The sequence below is a fragment of the Mixophyes fleayi genome, chromosome 2, assembly GCF_038048845.1.
Source record: "Mixophyes fleayi isolate aMixFle1 chromosome 2, aMixFle1.hap1, whole genome shotgun sequence".
Lineage (NCBI taxonomy): Eukaryota > Metazoa > Chordata > Amphibia > Anura > Limnodynastidae > Mixophyes > Mixophyes fleayi.
In genome coordinates this window covers 365,754,277-365,778,968 of record NC_134403.1, presented here as the reverse complement: position 1 = coordinate 365,778,968, position 24,692 = coordinate 365,754,277, and the positions used below count along the sequence as shown (strand labels likewise).

The following is a 24,692-nucleotide window of genomic DNA, read 5'->3' as shown; positions in this document are numbered from 1 at the left end:
ATACTTTAACTACAGACATATATAAGGATAAACTAAGCATTATTTTAGGAGAATTTTTTTAAAAAAAATATTCTTAATGAAAGGGGTTGTTCTAAAGTGATAGGTAACTGGAATTTGATATTGTATGTACAATGGTGCACACTTCTCATCTTCTTATTTTTCTGCCTGACCACAAACCTAGGTGCACTTTAAGTTTCCTAAGAGTAGAGAGTAGTCATGCACCTGCAGTGGGCGAGACGGACCATCTCGGTTACTGCTGGAAAACCAAGACGAATTGCAGTGTGTATCCCGTGAGCTTTAACAGCAGGTACTAAAAACTGCAAAATGTTAATTCAATGGGGCTGAATTTAAGTTTATGAAGCATACGGTGAAACCCCTCCCAATATTCTGTGAATTTATTTATAAATCATTTGTAATAACTACAGTATAACAATCTGATACCTGGGATGGTTATATTAAATGAGTGCAATATACTTTGCATATACAATGTATAATTAAGCAAAAGAAAAAAGAACCCCCCCTTTGCCCCCAGAACAGAGTGAATGATTTATGGCACGGTTTCAACAAGGGACTGGAAGCATTCCTTATATATTCTGGTCCATACTGACATGATAACATCACGCAATTGCTGCTGATTTGTTGGCTGCACAGTCATGATGCAAATCTCCCAATCTGCCACATCCCAAAGATGCTCTATGGATTGAGAGCTTGAGATCTTTGTGACTGTGGAGGCCATTGGAGAACACTGAACTCATTATCATGTTTGTGGGACCAGTTTGAGAGACGTGTGCTTTCTGACATGACATGTTATCCTGCTGTAAGTTGCCATTAGAAGATAGACTGTGACCATAAATGGATGTACATGGTCAGCAACACTACTCAAGCAGACTGTGGCATTTAAACAATGCCCAGTATTAAGGGACAAAATATGTGCCCAAAAAATCATTTCCCAGACCATTACTCCACCACCACCAACCTGTACTGCTGACGCAAGGCAGAATGGATCTATGGATTCATGTTTTTTTATGCCAAATTCTGACCCTACCATCTGCGTGAAATCGAAAATCCTCAGACCAGGCAATGTTTCAAATCCTTATCCGTCCGGCTTTGTTGAGCCTGTGATCACTGTAGCCTCAGTTTCCTGTTCATTGCTGACAGGAGTGGAACCCGGTGTGGTCTTCCGCTGCTGTAGACCATCCAGTATTGATCCGCTGTGCAGTCACGGATGCTGCTCTGCATACCATTGTTGTGACAAATGGTTATTGGAGTTACTATAGCCTTCCTGGCAGCTTGAGCCAGTCTCACCTATCTCATTAGGAAGGTGATTTTGCCCACATAACTGCCGCTTACTGGATAGTTTTTGTTTTACGCACAATTCTTTATGAACTCTATAGACTATTGTGCATAGAAATTCCAAGAAACCAGCAGTGTCTGACATACTGAAACCACCCTGTATAGCACCAACAATCATTCCATGGTTAAAGTCACTTAGATGACATTCCTTCACCATTCTTGTGTTTGGTCTGTACAACAACTGAACCTCTTGACCATATCTGCATGCTTGTATGCAATATTTTGCTGTCACATGTGCGTATATGTATGTATGTATGCATGTATAGATAGAAAGATAGATAGATAGATAGATAGATAGATAGATAGATAGATTCAAACTTTAAAAACTTTAGATGGACATATAAAAAGTTAAATATGATTTGTTTGTTTTTTTCTACTGTCAGCATTTTGAATAAGTTGAATTAATTAACCCAAAATTAACAACACTGAAACTCAACACAAACTGTCATTTAAAGTCTGCTTCTAGTACAGCATCCCCTTTAATTTTGTACTGATATTTTGCAGACTTTTCTACTATATACTTGTCTACAGGTCTGCAAAGCATTGCTCTGTCCAGACTACTACATATTATTAACATGCTAAAAAAGCAATTTCTGTTTTTGCAAATCTATTGTTTGGGACCCACCATATCATATATTTATACCATTTATACCATTGGGGTACAGGCGAAATGAGATTGGAATTTACAGTACTGCTGGTCACACACTTATCTGTGCGTCCAGTTCTGTTCTCAATATGACTTGACACATGAAACAAGTGGATAGATCACTTTGTTTGACAGTTGTATAAAGAGATCTTATATAAACGATGTAACGTGGTTGACTGAAAAAAGAGGTCATCAGCCGACCAGGTTTGTGAACGTGCACAATAAAGTAATTTGATTTATTCATGGTAACCATTTTAGACACATTGGACCTGATTCAAGTCTGGACGTCCGCCCGTTTGGATAATGTAACTTGTGTGATTTCGCACCAAATTTACACACCTACAAACAACTGCACATAATTTATATCAACACACATCTCACATTTACGACCCCTTATAACTTGGGAGGCGGGACACGGAAGGGAAGGAGCGGACAAATGTAGGCCATGTACATTAAGGGCATGTTCACACAAGTAAATCCTGTGTTTAGTGTGCATGTTTCCAGCTATATCTTTTGCAGCTGCTAGAAGGCAGGTGTAAATGCCGGATGATAGTGATAATATATGGATTATATTGAAAAAAATTATAGTTAAAATTTTAAATTTTTTTTTAGTTGTTTTTATATTGTTATCACTACCAGTTGTTATTTTTATTTTTGATCATATAAAAATTATGTGTGTTCTGTTTTAATTGTAAATAGGCATGTAGTAAACATGTTCCTAAAAAAGACTTGTGTATTTGCTCCCCTATCAGGGGCAAATGCAGGATTTGCAGAGGGGGGGTTTTCACACCACGCCGCCAGTGGTGTGACCAGCATACATTGGGGCGTGGGTGGCTATATTATTAGACAGTGCTTGGCTGCTCTCCATCTCTTCCTATCCCCATAATATACATAGGCAATGCTGCGTGCACTGCTGCTAGGTGTACGCAGCTCTCTCTTTTCAAGAAGAGCGATGTGAAGCGGGGGCAGGGTCCAGCCACCTCAATTATACAGTGCCGCAGGCTTCGAGGGGGTTTCTGGGCACTAGGAACCTCCCCCCCCTTGGTTTGCCTATGCCTATTTAAATCGTAATGTATCTTAAGAAAAGCTTTGATTTCAACATGGGCGGCACTATGCAAAAGTTGCGCACTGTGTTTAAACACAGGAACTACTTCCAATTTGCATTCCGACTTGAATCAGGCCCATTATTATTATTATTATTATTACTCTTTGTTCAGAGAATGTGTATTAAATCACATCAGTGCCTGCACCAATGGAATCTAATTTTTCTATACAATCACATTAGAGCCAATTAAATTACCAGTACGGTTCGACCATGGGCGGATGCTCACACGTGTACAAGGAGAACATATAGCACATTGGTCATATTGGAAGCCAGCGCACAAGCTTTGCGAGGCAGCCATGCTAACCAATGTATGTGGTGATTCTGGGCACCATTGCTGATATCTCCAATGATATTTCTATGTGCAGGGCCACTTTAAGCTGCACACAAAGGGTCTGATTCATCAAGGAACGCAAAACAAAAGTATTGTGAGTGTTTTTTTAAACTTAAATCGAATATACGCACAGTTTCAACAACAAGTGGTTCTGAAGAAACGTCTCTTGTTGAATACAGGTCTAGGTGCGCTCTGTTCTGATAGACAATACACTGCATGATACGTACAGTACATATGTAGAATATAAAGTCCCAGGAGAATGCACAGAAAACAAAAGCTTTCAATTATTCTCACCTGTGATTTTTATTGTGTGTGTGTTTTGTTTTTTTAATTTCCCCCTCCCATGAAATACATTAATCAGGATATTATTAATGTCTACAGTACGGAAAATGCATTTTTACAGTTGCTGCTGGTTACAAACACATGTTCTAGCTGTATACACAGCCGTCATCACTATCACTCGGCACTTACACCTGACTTGGTGGTAGTGATACGACTGAAAATCACATACCTGAGAGATACCCAGAGCTTGAATCAGATGCTACTGCATACGCTCAAGCTTGGCATGTTCTTACTGTACATTGACTATGTGTATATGCCCAGTCCCCTCCCTGAATTCATAGCCTGTCTTCTTAACTGTCCTTTGTGGTGGAAGTTAAATTGCATACACTTGCGTTCTATAGTTAATTTCTGGGCATGCGCAGTGCAATGTAACGCAAAATAAAGCACGTATAGGAATTTACGTTTCTAAATGAATCCGGTCCAATCTTCTTCAAGTTCACACTTTAAGGAATCACTAGTTTGATGATGTTTTACAAATGATTATTTTCATTTTCTACAGTGGAAAGAGGACAGGGCATAAATGCTGAGTCAACTTGTTTCACAATGGAAAGTACGGGGAATTCCAGAAATACATTTTACTTTAACTTAAGAGTTTCAGGGATTGTAAACATGGTTCTAATTATTATCAGGATGTCGATGTGTTGTCATTTATTTTCTCTTATCTTTACAGAAAACTGTGTTCTCTGTGCCATGAAGGGGGGTAATCTGAAGTCTCAGAGTGGGAGATACCGGGTTTAACGTAACCTACTGCGCCGCACAGCCGGCATACCCGATACCTACCCAAGGTTCAAAATCACCCAGGCAAACCATGCCGTCAGACATTATAACTACTTTCAAAATAGAATTTATAAAAGCTTAAATATGACTAACAAATATGGGGAACTAGAGGGCTAGAAAAATTATATGTTTATATAGTCCGCAGTTTGTGAGAAACGAGGTGCAGACAGGTTGCGGTGATATTAATACCTTGTTTCCCCACAGAGAGATTTTTCAAATATATTTTACTTGTTAAATTAAAGCAGGGATTCCACCATTTAACTAGATAAATGGGACACTGGGAACAGTGCAAGATTTTGATTACTATGGGAGATTATTTACTTCCCTGATAATTACAACATAAGAATTAGATGGTGTTGTAGCCCAAGGGGGGGTGAAGAGCGTGCAAGAGGGCAGCACGTGGCTCAGTGGTTAGCACTTCTGCCTCACAGCGCTGGGGTCATGAGTTCAATTCCCCACCGTGGCCTTATCTGTGTGGAGTTTGTATGTTCTCCCTGTGTTTACATGGGTTTCCTCCCACACTCCAAAAACATACTGGTAGGTTAATTGGCTGCTATCAAAATATTTACCCTAGTCTGTGTGTGTGTGTGTGTGTGTGTGTGTGTGTGTTAGGGAATTTAGACTGTAAGCTACAATGGGGCAGGGACTGATGTGAATGAGTTCTTTGTACAGTGCTGCAGAATCAGTGGCGCTATATAAATAAATTGTGATTGTGCTGCTGATGATGATGATAGTGAGTCTATCAGTTTTACTAAGCAAGGCTGAGAGTGCACCAGACGGAGAGGGTGTCAGAGCCTGCGCAAAGTGAGAGAGAGTATCCTAAGATAGGCAGAGAGAGCACAGGGAGCATGAGTGCAAGCAATCAGAACAGCAATACACATATTTAAATAATAACTTGCAACAATAACACTACAGTCTGGCACAGACAACATACAGGGTATAATGAAAACACCTCACCAGTATCCTTGTCACTTTCAGGGACTGCTGTCTATCAATCCAAGCTTCTTCCCCTCTCTCCTTTTAGGCTACCAGCAAAGATAGTGGCCCTGAGTCACTGTCACTCCGCCTTCGGCAGACACACAGCTCCCCAAGACCTGGAGAGGTATTGATATAGTATGATATAGTCCAAGGTTTAATGCCCACTCAGAGAAGGGGTGACTTAAGTTTCTACTTATGAAAGTTCAATCAGTCATAAATGTGGGGGAAGTGCCATTGCACAATTAATGAAGGGGTTAATGCATACTTGCCAACTTTTATTCATTGGCTCCCAGGAGATCCAGGGGAGGTGGGGGTGTGGGGATGGGGATCGATGAATAGTGTCATTTTGTCCTCGCCCCCTAAGCAACTGTCACCATTTTGACCAATTACAATGGGTGGCGGAGCCATGATGACGCGATAATCGTGTCACTAAGCCCCGCCCCCATCCAGTTTACTAATGAAGTGGGCACCATCTGGGTTGAAAAGGACACATTTACCTTCATTTTTAGGGGAAAATATGCCTATTTATCACCGCAAAAGTTCTTGATAGACCATGTCTCTAACCTATAATTATATATCTATATTATAGTATAATCTTACAATCATACACTGCAGTGAATCAAAGTGTTTAATAAAATGCTTAGTTCAGTATAGATGAGTCCTTACAGATCTATCCATCCCAACAGTATCAGATGTTGATTTGTCTCCTAAAATGCACCCTATATATATAAGGAACAATAGTACCAAACAGACAGTTTATATATCTACACATAAATCAGGACACAAGAGAGAAACTATAGCAAGGGTAAGCTTGCACGAAGGTTCTTTCCTTCGATGTCAGATTACTAGGGTACAGTCAGGTTGACATGTGCTCCAGGTCTGAGCCAAGATATATTAATTTCATAAATGCAGAACAGCAAAAGTATGAACCCGTACGCGTTTCATCGCTGTAAATCGTCTAAAGAGGGTCAAAGTTGATGATATCCCCAGGACCTTGTCTTTACATAGGGTCCTGATTAGACACAAATTACCAACAGCTGTATCGTTACTACTAGTCTATCATAATTAATATATGTTAACAATTTTATTTTATACAGAGGAAGTCATATGTAGCTTTAAACTATAATATTCTCAAAAACCATTAAATTAGAATATAAGATTAATATTTAACACATTGTGGCTGAGATCAAATGTTGAAAGTACATTGGACATTTAAGACAGGAAACATACTATCGGTCATATGACCAGTCGCGTCACTGAGTCATGACGTCAAGACGTCAGTTGTAAATAAACTAGGAGTAATAGGGTATTCTAGAAGCTTTATATTGATTAGAAAGTAAGTGTCAGTCATCTGACCGTGCTCATTCATGTGATTTGTCCCAATCATGTGACTGTCCAGTTTGATCATTGAATATTTAATATTTAATACCAAATATTATAACCTCAAATGTATATGTTTATTGACAATCTACTTAAATAAAGAGAGGTGTATCTCAACAAGCAATACAAGAAATAGGAGTGAAAGGGAAGGGAATTATATTATACACCAAAAGAGTAAATTGTACAGAAAAATAACTTTTATATGATGCCAATTAAGCCTATAGTTTTGTTCTTATAGATATAACGTGTTCATGTGATATATTCAGTATGCCTCATTTTTGCAGAGGCATTTAAAGTGAACATCTCCTAGCTGTTTACTTAATATGTTCTAGGCCTACAATTCTACAATGAATTGGGATGAGTCTTATGATAGGCTTCATGTTAAGGTATTTTCTGTGTTTTAAGCATAAAAAACATGTAACTGGTCTACAATTAATGAAGCTCTTGATTTTAATTGTATTAATTAATTTTGTTATTTACACTTGAAGACATCTTTAGTAGACTATTCTCTATATGTCGGCAGGTAATATATGATATCTTCCCACATTTGTAGCTCCCATTAGGTTCACTAGGAATCCAATCCAGCTTATAAAACTGGCTAGAACTGCTTTGGTCTAAATCTGATTTTTGGAAACCTGGAGCAACCTGAAATCCAGAAAGTCAATGGAAACCTTGTTAAAGGTGTGATTAAATTTAAGATTATAAGTATTTGTGTTATGATAAGAGACACAATGTTGCGCTAATAAACACCCCATCCTATATAATCAAAATGTAATGACTATAGAGAGCCAGGTTCACCCCCAGACTCCACCCCACACATTAATGGACTCAAAGTCTGCCATATAGAGGCTGGCATAATTGGAGGCAAATTTGGTCCCCATGGCTGTTCCTATTGCATGTTCGCAAAACATGTCATCAAAAAGAAAATCATGTTGTGTGACAATGAACAAAGTTGAGTCTGAGATAAATTTGCTGTCTCTCTGAGATTCCACCTGTTTGATTTAATAGATCACCGATTTCTTTAATTCCTCGTTCATGCAGAATATTTCTGTATCAAACTCTAACTTTCTTTCTAATTATTATGTTAGCCAAATGTAATATATAGGTTGAATGTAATAGGTAGGACACAGTGCAAGGGTGGAGATAAAAATCAATATATAACAAAATTGGAAGTGAGAGACCCTCTGACTGAGATAAGTGGGTGCAAAAAGTGTTTTATGAACCTTGGGTAAATAATAAAAAATTGTGTTGACCAGAAAAGAAATATATAAGAATCATCAATCTTCTCTGGGGAGGATCCCATCAGCCACGGCAACTTCCAAATGATCTTTAGATATAATGAAAAGTGAAAGTTTGAAATTACTGGTATTTTCCTTACATGTTATTTTCTTTCTTATAGTACATTGCAACATACAATATCATACAAATAACACACAAGATCTAACTTGTAGATGATTTTTCTGACAGGACGTTCCCAGAATAATGGAGATGCGGAAATTCAAAATGGAAATAAGGATCCTAAAGACCAGGCGTGAGTCTCAAATACAAATTGATACAATACCAACTTTGACAAATATGGCCAGATTGGCAGATTGGGTATTTTGGCAGTTGGGGCAAACACTTGAGGTGGATAATTAGCTTTGTCATTCAGATAGTGTTCAATTACCCCCTGTATCTTCTGTCGTGTATATAGACATCTTAGCAGATTCATTGATTGAGTTTGGTGGTTAATTTGACCCCACAAACGCATTTATGCTGCAATTCTATTATATACAACGGGCCTAATTCATTAGTGATCCTATCTTGTGCAATAGTTAAGATGATAATTTTTAAGAAGAAACGGGGAGATAAGACTGAAGTTAAGATGGATTTTCATCTTAACTTAAGAAATTCTTCACTTACGCAGTGGATTTTGCTTCTTATCTCCCTTTTCTGACGCGGCCGCATCACATGTCTTGTGATGCGACCTCTTGCAATATTTATTAAATATTATATTCAACGGGGGGGGGGGGGGTGGCTACCCGAATAGCTGTAAAGCTGAGCGGCCCCTGCCCCCCGGCCCAGCCCGCCTTTGCCGATAACAGAAAAAGTATTGTACAGTACTGTACGGCCGTGATCCTTGTTGAGTAAGTTTCACCATGCAAAGTTATGGGGAAGCTATCAGTGAACCAAATCAGTTTGTATCTTTTGCTTTTGGTGGTAGAAAGGGGAAAAAAATACTGTATAAATTAACCGTTTTTTTTTAAGTTGGGTTTCATTAATTAATTTAATGCATTTAATAGATTTTCATATTTCCCTTCTAATTATATGTCTGCCTTTGTTTTTCTGTTAGAGAGTTGTTTCCACTGACTGGTCTCCAAATTGAGATGGCAAATGGATCCTCATGACAAAATCAACGAGCAGTTTCATCTGCAAACTTTTCCTCCACCAAATTCTCCCCTCAAAGTGTTTTAGAATGAATACTGATGAAACAAGGGAACACTGAAGTGCAAATATTGTGTCATCTACTGTGTCTGTAACTGTTTTTGCGATGACATAGAGAATGACGTTATTCATGGACTCTGCAGAATTATGAGCTGAAAGAATGACTGATCATCTGGTAAAGGGAAGCCATTCTAACCTGCACTATGACAACGGGAATAAAGATGGAATTTTGATATCACTGTATGCTGTATTTAATTCTGCACTTTACGCTCAGGGTAGGATACGTGTGGAGTACAACTTCTCAATACTGTTCCTGAAAATATTCCTCTGGAAGAAAATTGGGCTCAAGTGTTCCAATTGAATTCCCCCTTATCAGCACCACACAACAGGATGAACTGAAGCGTTCATCCCAACTCTGTCTATAGACTATGAATTCTGTGAAATTTACAAATTCAGTGCAGCGTGCCAATATGCAGAATGGGGATACAAAAGTGGAACTCGAACTTTGTACCACTGGAACGTTTTGCCTTTGTTACTCGTTGCAACATTCCGCATCCACTCTGCTCATCTCTAGTTATGCTATGTTACCTTATAAAAAGGGAATTATGATGTCAATTTGAGACTATGTGAAAAAACACGTGTCTAACATTGTGACATGTTTAGTGTCGTTCTGTCACCTGCGACCTTCAAACGTAAGATAAAATCGACCGATCAAAAAGGAAGCTCTGAAATCTGACAAAATACATCTAAAAGTAGTCACAAATACTCAAAAATATTTTTTTTTCTCGTTTTAATTTAAGAAAAAGGAATGGGCAACAGACAATTTCAACGGGAGATTGGTGAACTTTGTTTTCCTATACTATACAGATTCAAACCACAACATACTACGAATTTGAAGGTCAATGACAGTTTCAGAACTACATGGTGATAAAATACTTTGAAGTATGTTTTCAGAATATTTACTATATGTTAAGTTGTTAAGAACAATAAGATCCGATAAGTTGCTTTGCACTAATTACTTGCAAAGTAATTCTCTCTTTATATAAGTATGCTATTATATCTAATGTCTTGCATTTCCTTGGTTCTTGCAACATATCAAATAATTTTATAGTCCACCCCAGTGGGGGAAGAAATGGAAATTTGGAAGGGAAAGGATTTTGATAGTCTTACAATGGAGGCAGTAGGAGAAGTGCCTGTATGACGTAGCCCTATAAACCCCCCACTTCTATCACTGGTCCACTTATACCATCTTCTTTCCAAGTGAAGAATCATGTCCTTTAGCGAGGTATAGAGTTAGTTGGCCTGGGAGCGAGCACTCTACTCTGACAGCCCAAATCGTCTTCCGGGACAAGCTTTCAGACTGCACTATGCTCGCTCCGGGGCTGGACCTGTCTGGGAGAGTGCGTATTGGGCTGAATAAATGCTCTCTCCCACATAGGCACTGTGTAGGAAAGCAAAGAACAAATCATATCATAGGACCTCTTGACAGGACTGATTTAACATCACATTTAACACATCTTAGTGCGGTCTTTGACTTTAGTTCTCCTTGAAGACTTGCATTTATGAAAGGGAAAGAAAATCTTTTCTATTGCTGTATGCACATGTAAGCTAGATGAGTCAGTCCTGCAGTGAAAACTGCTGCTCTGCCTGTAACTTAAATCATAAAGGTCATAGAAAATGAAAATGACGGCCATGCTAAATTGAGAACATTTAAAAGAGTGCTTGCATTGTAGCAAGTACATTGAATCCACACGAACAAAAAACAATTATAGTATATAATTGCAGTATTTTTGGGCACTTCAACACTTAGTGGAGAGTCTTAAAAGAGGTCAGGGTACTATGGGACAGACAAAAGAAATATCCCTCGTGTTGCACTTGTTAGCTTTAACTAGCACCTTTGCAGAAACATTTTTGGTGAAGCAAAAACTTATTATTTTAGTGTCATCTCAATAATAGAGAAATACAAAAGGAAAATAAAAAAAGGATCCTCTTAAACTTATGATCAATCATGAAACTCTAGTACAAGCAAATAGTCCTTCAGAGTAATGGACAGTTACATTTGAGATGGTTGTGTTCTCATGTTGTTACAGTGGTCAGTCTTGTATTCCATTATGCTAATGTATCTGGTTCTGTGCTGAGAACAGACATAAAGAGTCTGATTCATTAAGGAAAGTAAGGCAAAAAAATGAATAAGTTTTCTCCGGGACAAACCATGTTACAATGCAAGGGGTGCAAATTAGTTTATTATTTTGCACATAAGATTAATATTGGCTGCTTTTCATGGAGCACATAAATACTTGATAGCTTTGTTTGTACACTGTAATTTAAAGTTGATCTAGAACATTACCCCAACCATAACCCTACCCCAACTATAAATCTGCCATCACATTTTACATTAACCTCCCCCTCCTATGTAACATGGTTTTGCAAAGTTACTCATTTTTTTTTTTTGCTTTACTTTCATAATGAATCAGGCCCAAAATGTCTATTTTCTCACTTTGGTAAATGTTCTCATACTGGAAATTAGTGCTAAAATGAGCCAAATTCAACATCAGCAAAAAAAAGACTACTAATAAGTATTTGTATTATCTTTATGACTGTGCTGTGCATATTTTGTTGATAGTGAATACAATACTATTTGATTTTTAGTTTATTACTACTCACTTTACATACAAAAAAATAAACAAGAAAAACACCATTATAATATACTCTATTTAGAGGCACCGTCTGACTGTCCAGTTATTGTTAGTCTTCGAGTCCTGCAACAGCTAGAGCAACAATGTGAAAAACCCTATTCAATGTGTCAGCAACAGGATACGGTACAATACAATGGGCAATTCGGTGTCCAAACTGAGGACTTTAAGATAAATTCATGTTGAATTGTTACACTGAACAGTAATTAATAATCTCTTTTTTTTTTATTGCAACGAGTTTTCTGTAATTTCTTCTTCGCATATAATTTGTAGCAGATTCATCCATTGTAACAACTATACCGCCAATATCTGACAATTAAGCTGGGCTGAGCAAATTGCCTTGTTTAAATATAAAAATGGTGATTTTTAACCATTCAGAATGTTTCTTGGGTTCTTCAGGTTGAATTTTTCTGAAAATCAACCTCATTCAGAAGTAAGCTATATGTATAGTCCAATTTAGACGACAGAATGTATTTCCTTTTTTGAACAAATGTATCACAGACCTCTGACAATTGACACGCTATAACTTTAATGCGTAATTGATGGTTAAAAGTCTTATGAGCGTTGATCACAGATCACATTAAGAAAAGGCCGTCCAAGGCAGGTGCATAAGGTGACAGGTTTTGGAAGGGCAGCAGATAAATACCAGCAGTCACTATAGGCTAGTAAATGTCTATGAGGAAATCAAACCGCCTTTTTGCCAACTTTTTAATAGTAAAACAGAACCAACTTAATGACAACAGTTTTGTTTTCCGTTGTGACACAATTAGGTCTACAGAAAATCAACCCTTCTAGTATTGAGCTAAGATGGCATATGCAAGACCCAGTCCCAGCATAGCCTCAAATATTTATTTTATTTTTGCTGCTAGCATGGTTGTGCATTGCCAAAATAATACCCCTGTTGTTGAAGGTGGTGTTTGGGGGGGGAAGGGGGGTGTTGCAGTTTTGAGAACTTGTTACTTCTCCCAATTTCAACAGGTTGCCAAATGTCATCAATGTGTCAGGAAAGAAATCCTTTTTTAAATATTTAATTTATTTGATCATAAACTGACTGGGTGAAAGTGACATAGGGACTGACTGCCATTACTCAAACTGAAGAACTGCTTTGCTTTGTTCTTATTTATTATTTTATAAAAGTCTGCTTTTGTTGTATGTTTTTTGTTATCTATGTTTAATATTAAGTTGTTGCTGTATTCAGGGTGAGATTTACACACTAGGCAAAGTGTTTGAACAATAGTCATGCAGAGTAGTTAATTCAGTAATGCAACATGAGTGGAAAACAACACAGTGTCGGTGTAAAGACGTTTTTGCTGAATGACTCATCTGTTCTGGTTATGTACAAAGCTCTCCTACTTGTGAATTTTGTTTCGTTTGTATATACATGGGTATGTTTTTCAATCTCTTTTTATTATTATTAATATTATTATTAATATTATTTTAATGTAAGTTAAACAAGTTTTAAATAAAATTATTTAATGTTAAAGGTATGTTTTGTCTGCCTGTTAATTTTCTTCAAATAAACATGAAGTACAAAAAAATTAGGGGCCGATGAAAAGTGAGACGTACCTGGCGTGAAATTGTGACAGTTTGGAAAACAGACATACAAGGTAGACAATATAAATGTAGATTTTAAAACAGAGTGTAGGGAGGGCTCTGCACATGAGAGATCTTACATTTTAATGGGAAAAGGGCACTGCTTAGAATTAATAATTCTCATATTACCCCACATTACATTAAACCCCCATATAACATTAACTATCCTAATACATCAATCCCCACATGATAATAATGCCCCCATACACACTAGTCCCCACATAACAATAAATCCCCCACACAACAGTCTTCACATTACATTAACCTTCCCTACACCAGACATCACATAATATGAACCCCACCCACATCAGTCCTTCTATAACATAACTTCCTTTGTACCAGTCACCATATAAAATTAATTGCCCCACACCAGTCCCCACATAACATTAACCCCACACACTCCAGTCCTCGCATAACATTTACCCCCTGCTCACTTATCCCCACATACCATTAATACCCATTTGTATATTAATAATCCCCTTAAGCAGACTTTCCTTATCTATAGAATGCTGTGGACTGGAAGTGATGCATTAGTGAAGGATTTTCAGCTACCGAGGCTGTGGAGGGGGTGTGGGGAGGATGCAGCCTTGCGAAAGCTAAACCAGCTCCCCTTCTAAGTGAATAAGAAATGCAGAAGGAAAGCCCCCATTGTTTCAGACAGTCCACTATAGGACCGGGCCAAGGGGCATATGCCACCCTAACAAAGGCCAGTCTGCCCCAGTATGTGGGCTTCAGACTGCAGGGTGTGGGGGGGAAGGGGTTACTTGCGGAAATGCTTTTATGAAGTTCTCCTTTAGGGTTTGTCTCACATTTTCATAAGCCCAAATTTTCACCAGTTACTACGGCATATAATAAATAACCTGTCTGATATTTGGAAAGCTGAAGTTCATTTTTGGAACTTTTTATAAAGATCAGGGTTGCTGATCAAGAAATGGAACAATTAAATAGTTGCTTATGTAACACCCCGTCTGCTGCTCATTGAGTGTGTGGCTCGGCACTTTAACCCAGAGAAGACACACCAGGAAGGTTGCTTATCAACAAGGCTGGTATGGGAGGATCAGAACCTCTATGGCAGTTGGGAGTGTGACAGTTGGCCGTTGGTGGGAGACATCTTGCAAGCCAGGACCCAGGAGGTAGGAGGGTGGTCCCCGGTCCTCGGCCAGAGAAGGGAGAGGCGCGGCAGGTGCCGCGAGGCACCATGAATTATCAGGAGGCGTCACTAGGGGGTATATTTACTAATCTGCGGATTTGAAGAAGTGGAGATGTTGCTATATAGCAGAACCCGATTCTAGCTTTTATTTATTTAGTGCATTCTACAAAATGACAGCTAGAATCTGATTGGTTGCTATAGGCAAAATCTCCACTTTTTCAAACCCGCAGTTTAGCAAATATACCCCGAAGAGGTTTACAAACACAGAAAACCAGTATGTGGAAGTTAGGGCACTCTAAGGATATATGTTTTATAAAACACTTTTAAAGTTTATTGGTATACATTAAAATTAATAATACAGTTTTATTAATGTGTAGAGCAGTGAAATATTAAAAAGAGTATATGATAAACTATATCCAGAAATTATACAAACTGATAAAACTAGCATGTAGCTGCTAGTACGCGCCCTTCTCTCTTTCTATGTATGGTTAATGTATAGTGATAGTGTAGAAAGGTATTGCAACTTGTTTCTTCTTCCTAGGATAATAATATTGGGCCAAACTATTACTTAGTAAGGAAGAGTGAACGTGACAGATTTGTACTGTCAATAATGTTAACAGGGTTAATTGTTCACAGTGTCTAATTAACAAAAGTATTTATCCTCTCCACTGTCAATAATAGACCTAACTTAGAGGGTACATCTAACCTCTTGAATGATGTGAGACATAGAAAATCCTACTATTATATAAATACTCGGTGACCAGATCTGTGTTAGTTGGTATAATGGTATGCCTTATTGAAAAGGCAAATACCAGCTGAGCAGCTTTATATAATGCTAGTCATGCGCATTAATCTCTCTTTCTCTTAAAATTAAAGAGTCCAGGATGTATATAAGCTGCAATAGTGCTATGTATTGCAGTAGGTGCCTGCACTTGATTAATAATCCACCCCGCTTGTCAAGCGCCCTTATATTCTCTAATCTGTGCAGGTAATGGCACACTATGTATAGTTTGGACTCCGAGTTGAGAGCCAATGTCTCTAGCAGTTAAATTCTATCTGAGTTCAATGCGAAGGAGCAGCGTGTATATAACTCCACCTCTGATAGTTTCTGATCTTAATAAGCCTGGCCTTGGATCTGTTCTGGATACTCGTGTATAGACACTGCGCTAAATTAGCTCTTAATAATCACCCTGTAATCATTATATACCTGTATCTACCTCCTATATGGTTTTATAATCTAAATTCTATTAAGAGAAGGACAGCGCGTGAGACGCCGACGTGCGTTTCACTACACTGAGCTTTCTCAAGGCAAAGAGGGTCAGCACCCTGGGAGAGGGTTCATGGCGAGATGCCAAGTGAGACTGATTTATGTACCTCTAACAGGAGAGCGAGATATGCCAGCTACAAAGATACCATGTGACCTCCCCATGAATATTCTGTCCACATGTATGTTAAGCACTGTGCAGGAGGAGACAGGAGGTGTATATAGGAACTGAATATATTTACTTATCACTGCGACAGTTTAAGAATGTGCTGGAGTGAAGAAAGAGTGTAAATAAAGATGTTATATTTTGCAATATAGAGATTGTCTGACGCCCAAATTATTGAAAGATCTAATTGCACTGCACCACCAAATTACATCAGCTGTGTCTCACCAACTACTTTGTGTTAAAAAACTGCATGTGCAGAGACCCCCCTTTTACACCCACTAGCTAGCCAGGGCTAGAGAAGGAGGTGCGCTGTGTGACCTGTGCACCTCACACTACAGACCGGAACAGGGGGTTACACTTAATTTGAAAAACAAAATGTCCATCAAGTTAAATGTTTCGTAAAAAAAAACCATGTAAAGCATAGTTCAATTTGCTTTAAACAGGGGAATACAATTTTCCCTGAAACCAAATGGTTTCGCTGACGCAACATACTATACTGTGTTGTTAATACTGATAGCCTCACATATCCTGTTTTTTTAGGAAGATGTTCAATACTTCCTTAAAAATAAATGTTCTCAAGCGACTGCTAAGACCAGCTATTGTAGGCGTGTGATGCACAGTTCCATATTCTTAAAGTAAAAACCCTTTTCATAGCTGGCTTTTAAGCTATTTCTCTTCTAGTCGCATATAGTGGCTTTTGACCCCTATAGGAACAATTTCCCACAGGTTGTTTAATATGGAACATTAATAGGGTTTACTACATATGTTCGACAGTTACATGATAGACATTTATATGGTCGACACCATAATACAGATAGGGTTGGAAGGGTCGACAATAATGACATCGATAGTATTACTAGGCCGGCAACTGAAATGTAGACAGTATTATTAGGTGGACAATTCAAATGTAGCCTGTCCTGACCAATGTCTTTTTATGGCTATTCTCCTGACTATTCCTTATCAGTATTCTCATGCTCCTTGCGACAGACTCCAGGATCTAACTCCTAGGCAATGTCTGGAATTGTATACTAATATCATGTAGGCATCAGAGTATCAGTGAGCTATTTTGCTCTAAATGAAACGGGTTCCTGTAGGGGAAGCACCTGGTAGTGTAGCATCCCAATTGTTCCAATTCTGCAACAGGATCTTCATACAGTAGTTAAAAAAACCCATAGACTATGTTACAATGATACAACTATAAATCGCAAAAGAAGATAAATGTTCTAAAACGCATCAATACCTATATACAAACCAAATAACTATAGAGCAACAAGAAGCAAAATAACATATATTTAAAGTAGAAGTAAATTGTTGCTTTAAAGTTTTCAGAATGTAATATAGTTATGTTATTATGATCCTAGGATTGCAGCTTCATACTGACAGGATGGTAAAAAATTGCAAATGTCCCACATATAAGTCAGTGATGTAAATCATCTTGGGTTTTCTGACATTGTGAATAGTCTTCTCTTTCCCAAGTGTGGCTTCCTTCTGATCTTTCAGTGGACTGCAGTACACATAACATACAGGTAGACATTTATGAAAACTGGTGCATATCTACCTGTATAGAACACAAGAGTTGTCCGTGCATATCTTTACCAGTAATCTGCATAAGCGATATCTAACGCAATAGAAATGTAAAGTACTTGTTATGGTCACCAGTGCAGCATAACCTTGTAGAACAAGAGGTAGAGGTCTTCACCTTTAGCAGCCGCCTTTCCCGTAGAGACTGGTTATGCTCACAGGTACTCGGATGCCCCCAGGACTTATGCTCAGAGTAGTACAAGTTTATGCCTGCATGGCGGCGCAGAGATGTAGGAGGTAATGCACAGACTAGGACAGGCCAGGGGGTCTGCGGATTGGATAGAGCACCGGTGGAGAAGCCAGATACCAGCAGGGTCACAAGCGCTGGTTCAGTTTCCGGGTACAGGCAGGAGGTCAGGGTCACAGGCAATGGTTCAGAGTCCGAGTACAGGCAGAAGATCAGGGCAACAAGCAAGTATCAACATCTAGAAAACAAGCAGAGTTCATACACAGAAATCAATCCAAAAGGCTTTCACCAAACACAGTACAGGAGCAGGATAGCTAACAGGAAACTGGACGCTATAACCGGCAGTGAGGCTAAGCCCTCCCTGTCTTAAATACTTTGAAGGGCCAATCAGAAAAGAGGAGGACAGGGCTGACAAACAGCCTCAGGAGGCTGCTAATTAATTTACTAGCTTAGAACTGGCATTGATAATAACATAAACCAGGAACATGTATAAATGTATAAATTAACCAATTAAAATCATAGGAGAGCTCCCCCTGGTGTTGGAGTATGTCCCTACACCCTCCGATTCTATGCCACAAAGATAAGCCCAAGGAAAAATAACAGTTCATTGTAACCAATGCACACACCCGGCTGCTGGATCTCGCCAGGATGCGGCTTACCACCACGGCTCGTGACAGTTCTGATTTATATTTTGATAAAATCCTTTAAGCTTGCAACCCTACAACAAGTGTCCTCATATTTTTCTTGTACCTAAACTCATATCTATGCTTTACCCAGCAATGATGTCATGTACACTGGCCTCACTACGAAGGAAACCACAATTAAATAACCCTTTAAACTGGATGGAGAGAAGCTAAGTCAACATTAGACATTACTTGCAAACAAAAAAATGATATATGACAACACTTGTCTATATTTAGTTAACTGTTAGGTAGCAACAATGTTTTCTCAGCACTAGAAAATTATATTGCTTTGGAATAAACTTGGCAGCAAAGAGTGGATTTCTCTTTATGGATAAAGCAGGCATATTATCACATGTATCCCTATATTAGTAACAGTTGTCGACCTCAAGTAAATTATCTATTCTAAGACTACCATGGTCCTCTCACCAAGGAGCCAGTTGCAGGAAAGTCTGGGATAATATGTGCCCCTGGAGTGGCGAGTTGAGAGTGCCTGGAAATTGTGTTTTTCACCACAAATCACTTTCTTGTCCAGGTCTAATGGTCAGAAACCCGAAACCATGTTCCAAGGTACTATTTATCTGTTTATTCCCCAATGGTCTATATATAATGAGCGCAGAGTGTGCAGTGCCCACAGGACCATAAATCAGGGGGCCCCATGCCATGGGGTGGGACCATCGCCAAGTTGCCAAGTTGAACGATGAGACGGCTGCAAATCCCATAGTCTGAGAGCACACCTCACAGTGACCTCAATATTGACTGTTGAAATGATCTGCTATTACAGTATACTGTTTATTTATCAGTTGAAAAAATTCATACCTCCTAACTGTCAGGGTTCCTAATATGAAGACCACAGAGAGTAATGTGAATGAAACACAGCAGGATGACTGCAGATACAGGTTGTCTAGGACCGGAGTCTGCGCTAGAGTACAGAACCGGAAGCCGCCATAGCAACACTCTGGAACTGTTTGTGAGAACTCACCCTCTGGCACCTGTATCTAGGCACATGGAACTGGAACCCACAGGAAGTCAGACTGCGTAACACATGGAAACTCACAACAGAATGAGCTGGAACTGGGAGAAATGGAGAACTCCGGACTGTGAGAATGGCAACCCCCAGGCACTGCAGAATAAGCACTAGATAATGCAAAGTTCTTGCTGAGGTAAGCATTCTTAATGAATGCAGAATTCTTGCATAAAGATGAACAGTTGGAATTGCAGGGTACTTGCAGAGAGATGATCAGTTGGCAAAGCAAGGTATTTGCAGATATATATATATATATATATATATATATATATACATACACTATGGAAATGCCGGAAAAAGGCGAGTCAGGCAAGCCAGAGGTCGGAAGCTGAAGACCCACAATAATACCAGGAAGTAAGCAGGATTAAAGTCAAACAACGCCAGCGTCTGGGTCACAGCAGAAGATGAAAAACATAGGAACTAGCAGGAGTCAAATACCAGGAAGCATGTCAGGATCAGATCTTAGGGAAAACAGCAGCAGTGACAATTGATGAACAGACTCAGCTTGCTGGGAAAGTGTCACAAACTTACTTGCTTTCATGCTGCTGATTTTCCTGCCTCTGTGTACAGCAGCACTTCCTGGTTTGGGTGGTCACATGATCGTGGCTGGGAGGCGGCTTTTACTACCTACAGACTATATTAAGCTCACCTGTACACTGCAGCTTTGTCAGAGCAACAAGTTACCACTTAGCATCTGTCTCTCCCTGTGTATCATGTGCTGCATTCTGGTATTTTCCTGTGTATCCAACCCGGCTCTCCTTTGACTACGTTTCTGCCTGCTCCCCTATGTATCTGACCCGGAGTTCCACTGCATACGGCTAGGATTCTTCTGTATGTGCTGTGTCACTTCAGCTAACAGATCCTGCTCCTCTGTGCATTGCTACACTACCTCTGCAGAGTCTATTCCCCTTTCCTGCCGGACCTCCTACCAAACGTCTGTCTCCTATCACGTTAGTGGGCTAACCTAGGGACCGCGACCTGTGGACCCCCGGCAGCAAAGTCCATCCTGCCTTGCGGCGGTTCTTGGTGAAGACCGGGGGGTTTGATAGACTCCGTGCCTTAGGAAAGCCAGCGCTAATACTGACTGGTAGAAAACTCCTGAGAACCGTAACAGAAAGGCAGTCTCTTAAAGACCATAAACAGGCATTTATGATCCAGGAATAATCATGAAGGCTTAACCCTTTGCAGGCAGGATCAGATGAAGGCAGTGCAGCATCTAGAGAGGAAATACTGAACTGCAGCCTAAGGCAGATCGTGACACTAACGTGCTAAGTGGGAAAAATCAGGGCAAATTGGCCATGTCACACAGACCACAAATGAGTAGACTACTTCTTATTTTGTTACCAAAAATCTGACCTTTTAAGTGACATTTATGTTAAGGTCCCTATTGTACTAACCCCCTTTTTATAGAATTTTCTTCCCACTTTATTACCTCCCTTAACCCTTACTCCCCTTCGCAATAGTATGAGGGCATCAGGATTATTATCCCATATCTATATTGTAATTTTGACTTACAGTATTGATACTGTATGTACTTACAAACCTTTATCAAAGGACAGTAAACATTAGAATAAAACATTAAACACTGTATAAAACAAACACACAGGGCGCTTAATAGTGTAATACATGTTTTTATGAAATACCACATACCATATATGAGATAAGCAAGAATTATAGAGCTCCATTGCTAATTGTCATTGTTGAAATAGAAATAATAGGGTTGGCAGTGTTCTTCAAAATCTGCAGTTACATTATACTGTGCCATAACTCACCCAGAAATAGGAGAGGAGACAGTGTTTAGTGCTGAAACAGAAATTCAAATAATAGGGCTGGGTGTTATTGAAAGTCTCCAGTCACATTTTACTGTGCCATAGCTTATACAGAAACAGGAGGGGTGGCAGTGTTCTTGTCACTCTCTAGTCTCAGTCATGATAATACTAATCCCTCTACCTCATGTGCTAAAGCCTATGTTCAAGTGCATAGCGGTTTAAGTCAGGGAAACCAAAATGTAACTAAAAAGCTTGTACCTTTTTAAAGAAAAAAACATCTCTCTAATAACGGTAAAAGTTTACTGCAGAAAAACATAAAATTGCCAACATGCCATTCTACCCAAAATATTACCAAACATACCAGCATCAGCTAGCTCCCTTCTCTCAGCTAGATCTCAGCACCTGCAATCTACACTGTCATCATATTCACCCTCATCAGGGTGTACATCATCCTCAAACAATATTAATTCATCCCCGATGGAATCCAGCATTACAGAAGTCTGTGTACTTTCGTGTAATTGCTGGTAATGGCCTTCCTCATGGAATTTGTAGTTCATTTTACGGAAGTGCTGTCACAATTTTTGGGCAATTTTTTTAGACCAGACCAAGGGGTAAATGTATGAACCTCCGGATTCTTAATCTCCGGCGAGTTCAGTGTCTTCAGCGCTTAAATTTAAAGCGGCGCTGCCTTGTAAAGGGAAACTTCCCTTAACAAGGCAGTGCCGCTTTAAATTTAAGCGCTGAAGACACTGAACTCGCCGGAGATGAAGAATCCGGAGGTTCATACATTTACCCCCAAATGTCAAAATTTTGTGCAGACTTATCTACATCAACACTGGGGGCTAGATTTACTAAGCTACGGGTTTGAAAAAGTGGGGATGTTGCCTATAGCAACCAATCAGATTCTAGCTGTCATTTTGTAGAAAGTACTAAATAAATGAAAGCTAGAATCTGATTGGTTGCTATAGGCAACATCCCAACTTTTTCAAACCCGCAGCTTAGTAAATCTAGCCCTGGGTGTCTTGGGAAAGCTAAGTTTTTTCTAGCAGCAATTTCCAGAGAATCTGAAGGAGGAGACCTCATTGTGTCATGTACCACTTGAGCTGTCAGCTGTCAGCTGTCAGCTTGTTGACCAGGAGCTCATTGCATCTCTTGAGATCTGGGTCAGTTGGAAAGAAAGAGAAGACATAGCTCTTAAACCTAGCTAACAGTGTCTGCACTCTCTTCACAGGTGACTACTTCGAGTGGTTTCAGCACCTTGTACAATACGGAAAGTATTCTCCACTGCGCTGGACTAAAGTACATTCCCCCTAAATTCAATTCTTCTTGCAGCTGCTGCATTCTCCTACTTGCTGTTGCAGAATCCAGAAAATGACCCTAAATATTTCGGGACACAGACAGCATCTCCTGCATGTCATTGTCATTTTTTAAAAAGTTCTGTACCACCATGTTGATTGTGTGAGCAAAACAGGAAATGTGTTGGAATTCCCCCCGCTGTAATGCTCTAACAATATTGGTGGTGTTATCAGAAATCACATATCTTCAGGAGAGTCCAAGCAGGATAAGCCATGTTGCAATGACATCCTTTAGTTTTTCAAACTGGTTGTCAGTAGTATTACCTCTGACCTGTCACGGGCCCTAGGAGTCTTTGCTCAGGATATCACCAGATGTAGTCTTACCAGAGTAGTGTATGCACACAGTGGTCTTCTGGTAGCAGGGTGACTAGCGGAACAGGAGAATCAGCAGATGGTGAGAGGATGCTAGAGGAAAGTCTATGAGTAGCAGCAACAGGTTATGAGTTAAACAATATGCACACGAGGATCTTGATGGACGTGAAGACGTGAGGAAAGTCAGTGGTCTGCGTACAGCAAGTTGTACCACTGCTATAGTGAGAGGAATGTCCAGGGATAGATAGGAGGTAGTGAAGTCAGTGGTCTGCGTACAGCAAGTTGTACCACTGCTTGTAGTGATGGGACTGGTTCCAGGTGCAAGTAGGTAACGGGAAAGTCAGTGGTCTGCGTATAGCAAGTTGTACCACTGCTTATAGTGAGAAAAGTTGTAACTGGTGCCAATAGGAAACAGGGAGGCAGTGGTCTGCATTCAGCAAGTTGTACCACTGCATATATATGTGAGGATAGGCACTAGGGTAGATGAATGGAACATCAATGGTAACACGGTGAGCACAAGGAACTTGATTCCAATGGTTTATATATTATCACAGTAAATGACTAGCGCTGCTTGAAGATACAAAGTCACTAATGAAATCCGGATCATATAAGGCAAAGTCAATAGCATATATAACTTCGTGGAATAGAGGACTCCGTAGACGAGCAGAACACAGTCTAAGCGGATATGCAATAAACTGGTACAGTCAATAAAAGATAAGCATACTGCGATTCAGTTGAGCAGGCTGTCACCAGAGAAACACAGGGATAGCTGAGCGGCTGAACGCCAACAGGAGTAGAGGCCACAGGAGATTGGTAGCGGTAATCCGTCTCTGTGAAGCACACAGACAGAGAACATAACACGAGTGGAGCAATGATGATTCTTGCGGAGGTCAGCAGGAATAGTAGACACGATGAAACACAGGAGAGTTGAAGCGGTCTGGAAACCTGTAGTGCAGTAGCGAGGAATCAGCTGGACTGAAGACACGATGAAACACAGGAGAGTTGAAGCGGTCTGGAAACCGGCAGAGTAGTAGCGAGGAATCAGCTGGACTGAAGACACAATGAAACACAGGAGAGTTGAAGCGGTCTGGAAGCCGGCAGTGTAGTAGCGGGGAATCAGCTGGAGCTGAAGACACGATGAAACATGGGAGAGTTGAAGCGGTCTGGAAACCGACAGTGTAGTCGCGGGGAATCAGCTGGAGCTGAAGACACGATGAAACATGGGAGAGTTGAAGCGGTCTGGAAACCGACAGTGTAGTCGCGGGGAATCAGCTGGAGCTGAAGACACGATGAAACACAGGAGAGTTGAAGCGGTCTGGAAACCGGCAGTGTAGTAGCGAGGAATCAGCTGGAGCTGAAGACACAATGAAACACAGGAGAGTTGAAGCGGTCTGGAAACCGGCAGGGTAGTAGCGAGGAATCAGCTGGAGCTGAAGACACGATGAAACACAGGAACACCTTCAGAGACTCACAGGGAATGAGACTCCAAGAACAGGCAACGAGGTAATGACCACAGGTGCTTTAAATAGGGAGTGTTGCCTGATCAGCCAATTAACTAAAAGCAACAGGTCTGAAGAGT

At 39.9% G+C, this 24,692-nt stretch overlaps 1 protein-coding gene across 5 annotated transcripts in view; it reads left to right on the top strand.

Annotated features, from left to right (window-relative positions):
* The window catches only part of CD86 (CD86 molecule), a 45,757-nt gene extending 32,264 nt beyond the window's left edge, over positions 1–13,493 (top strand). For 4 of the 5 annotated variants that reach the window (XM_075197337.1, XM_075197335.1, XM_075197338.1 and 1 more), the window contains 2 exons: positions 8,380–8,443; positions 9,245–13,493. In XM_075197337.1, coding sequence (XP_075053438.1) covers positions 8,380–8,443; positions 9,245–9,299 — 119 coding nt within the window. In that variant the 3' untranslated portion in view covers positions 9,300–13,493. Of the gene's footprint in view, positions 1–181; positions 316–8,379; positions 8,444–9,244 lie in introns of those variants that run through there. The other variant, XM_075197339.1, reaches the window with a different exon arrangement.
* Positions 13,494–24,692: the final 11,199 nt, after the last annotated feature.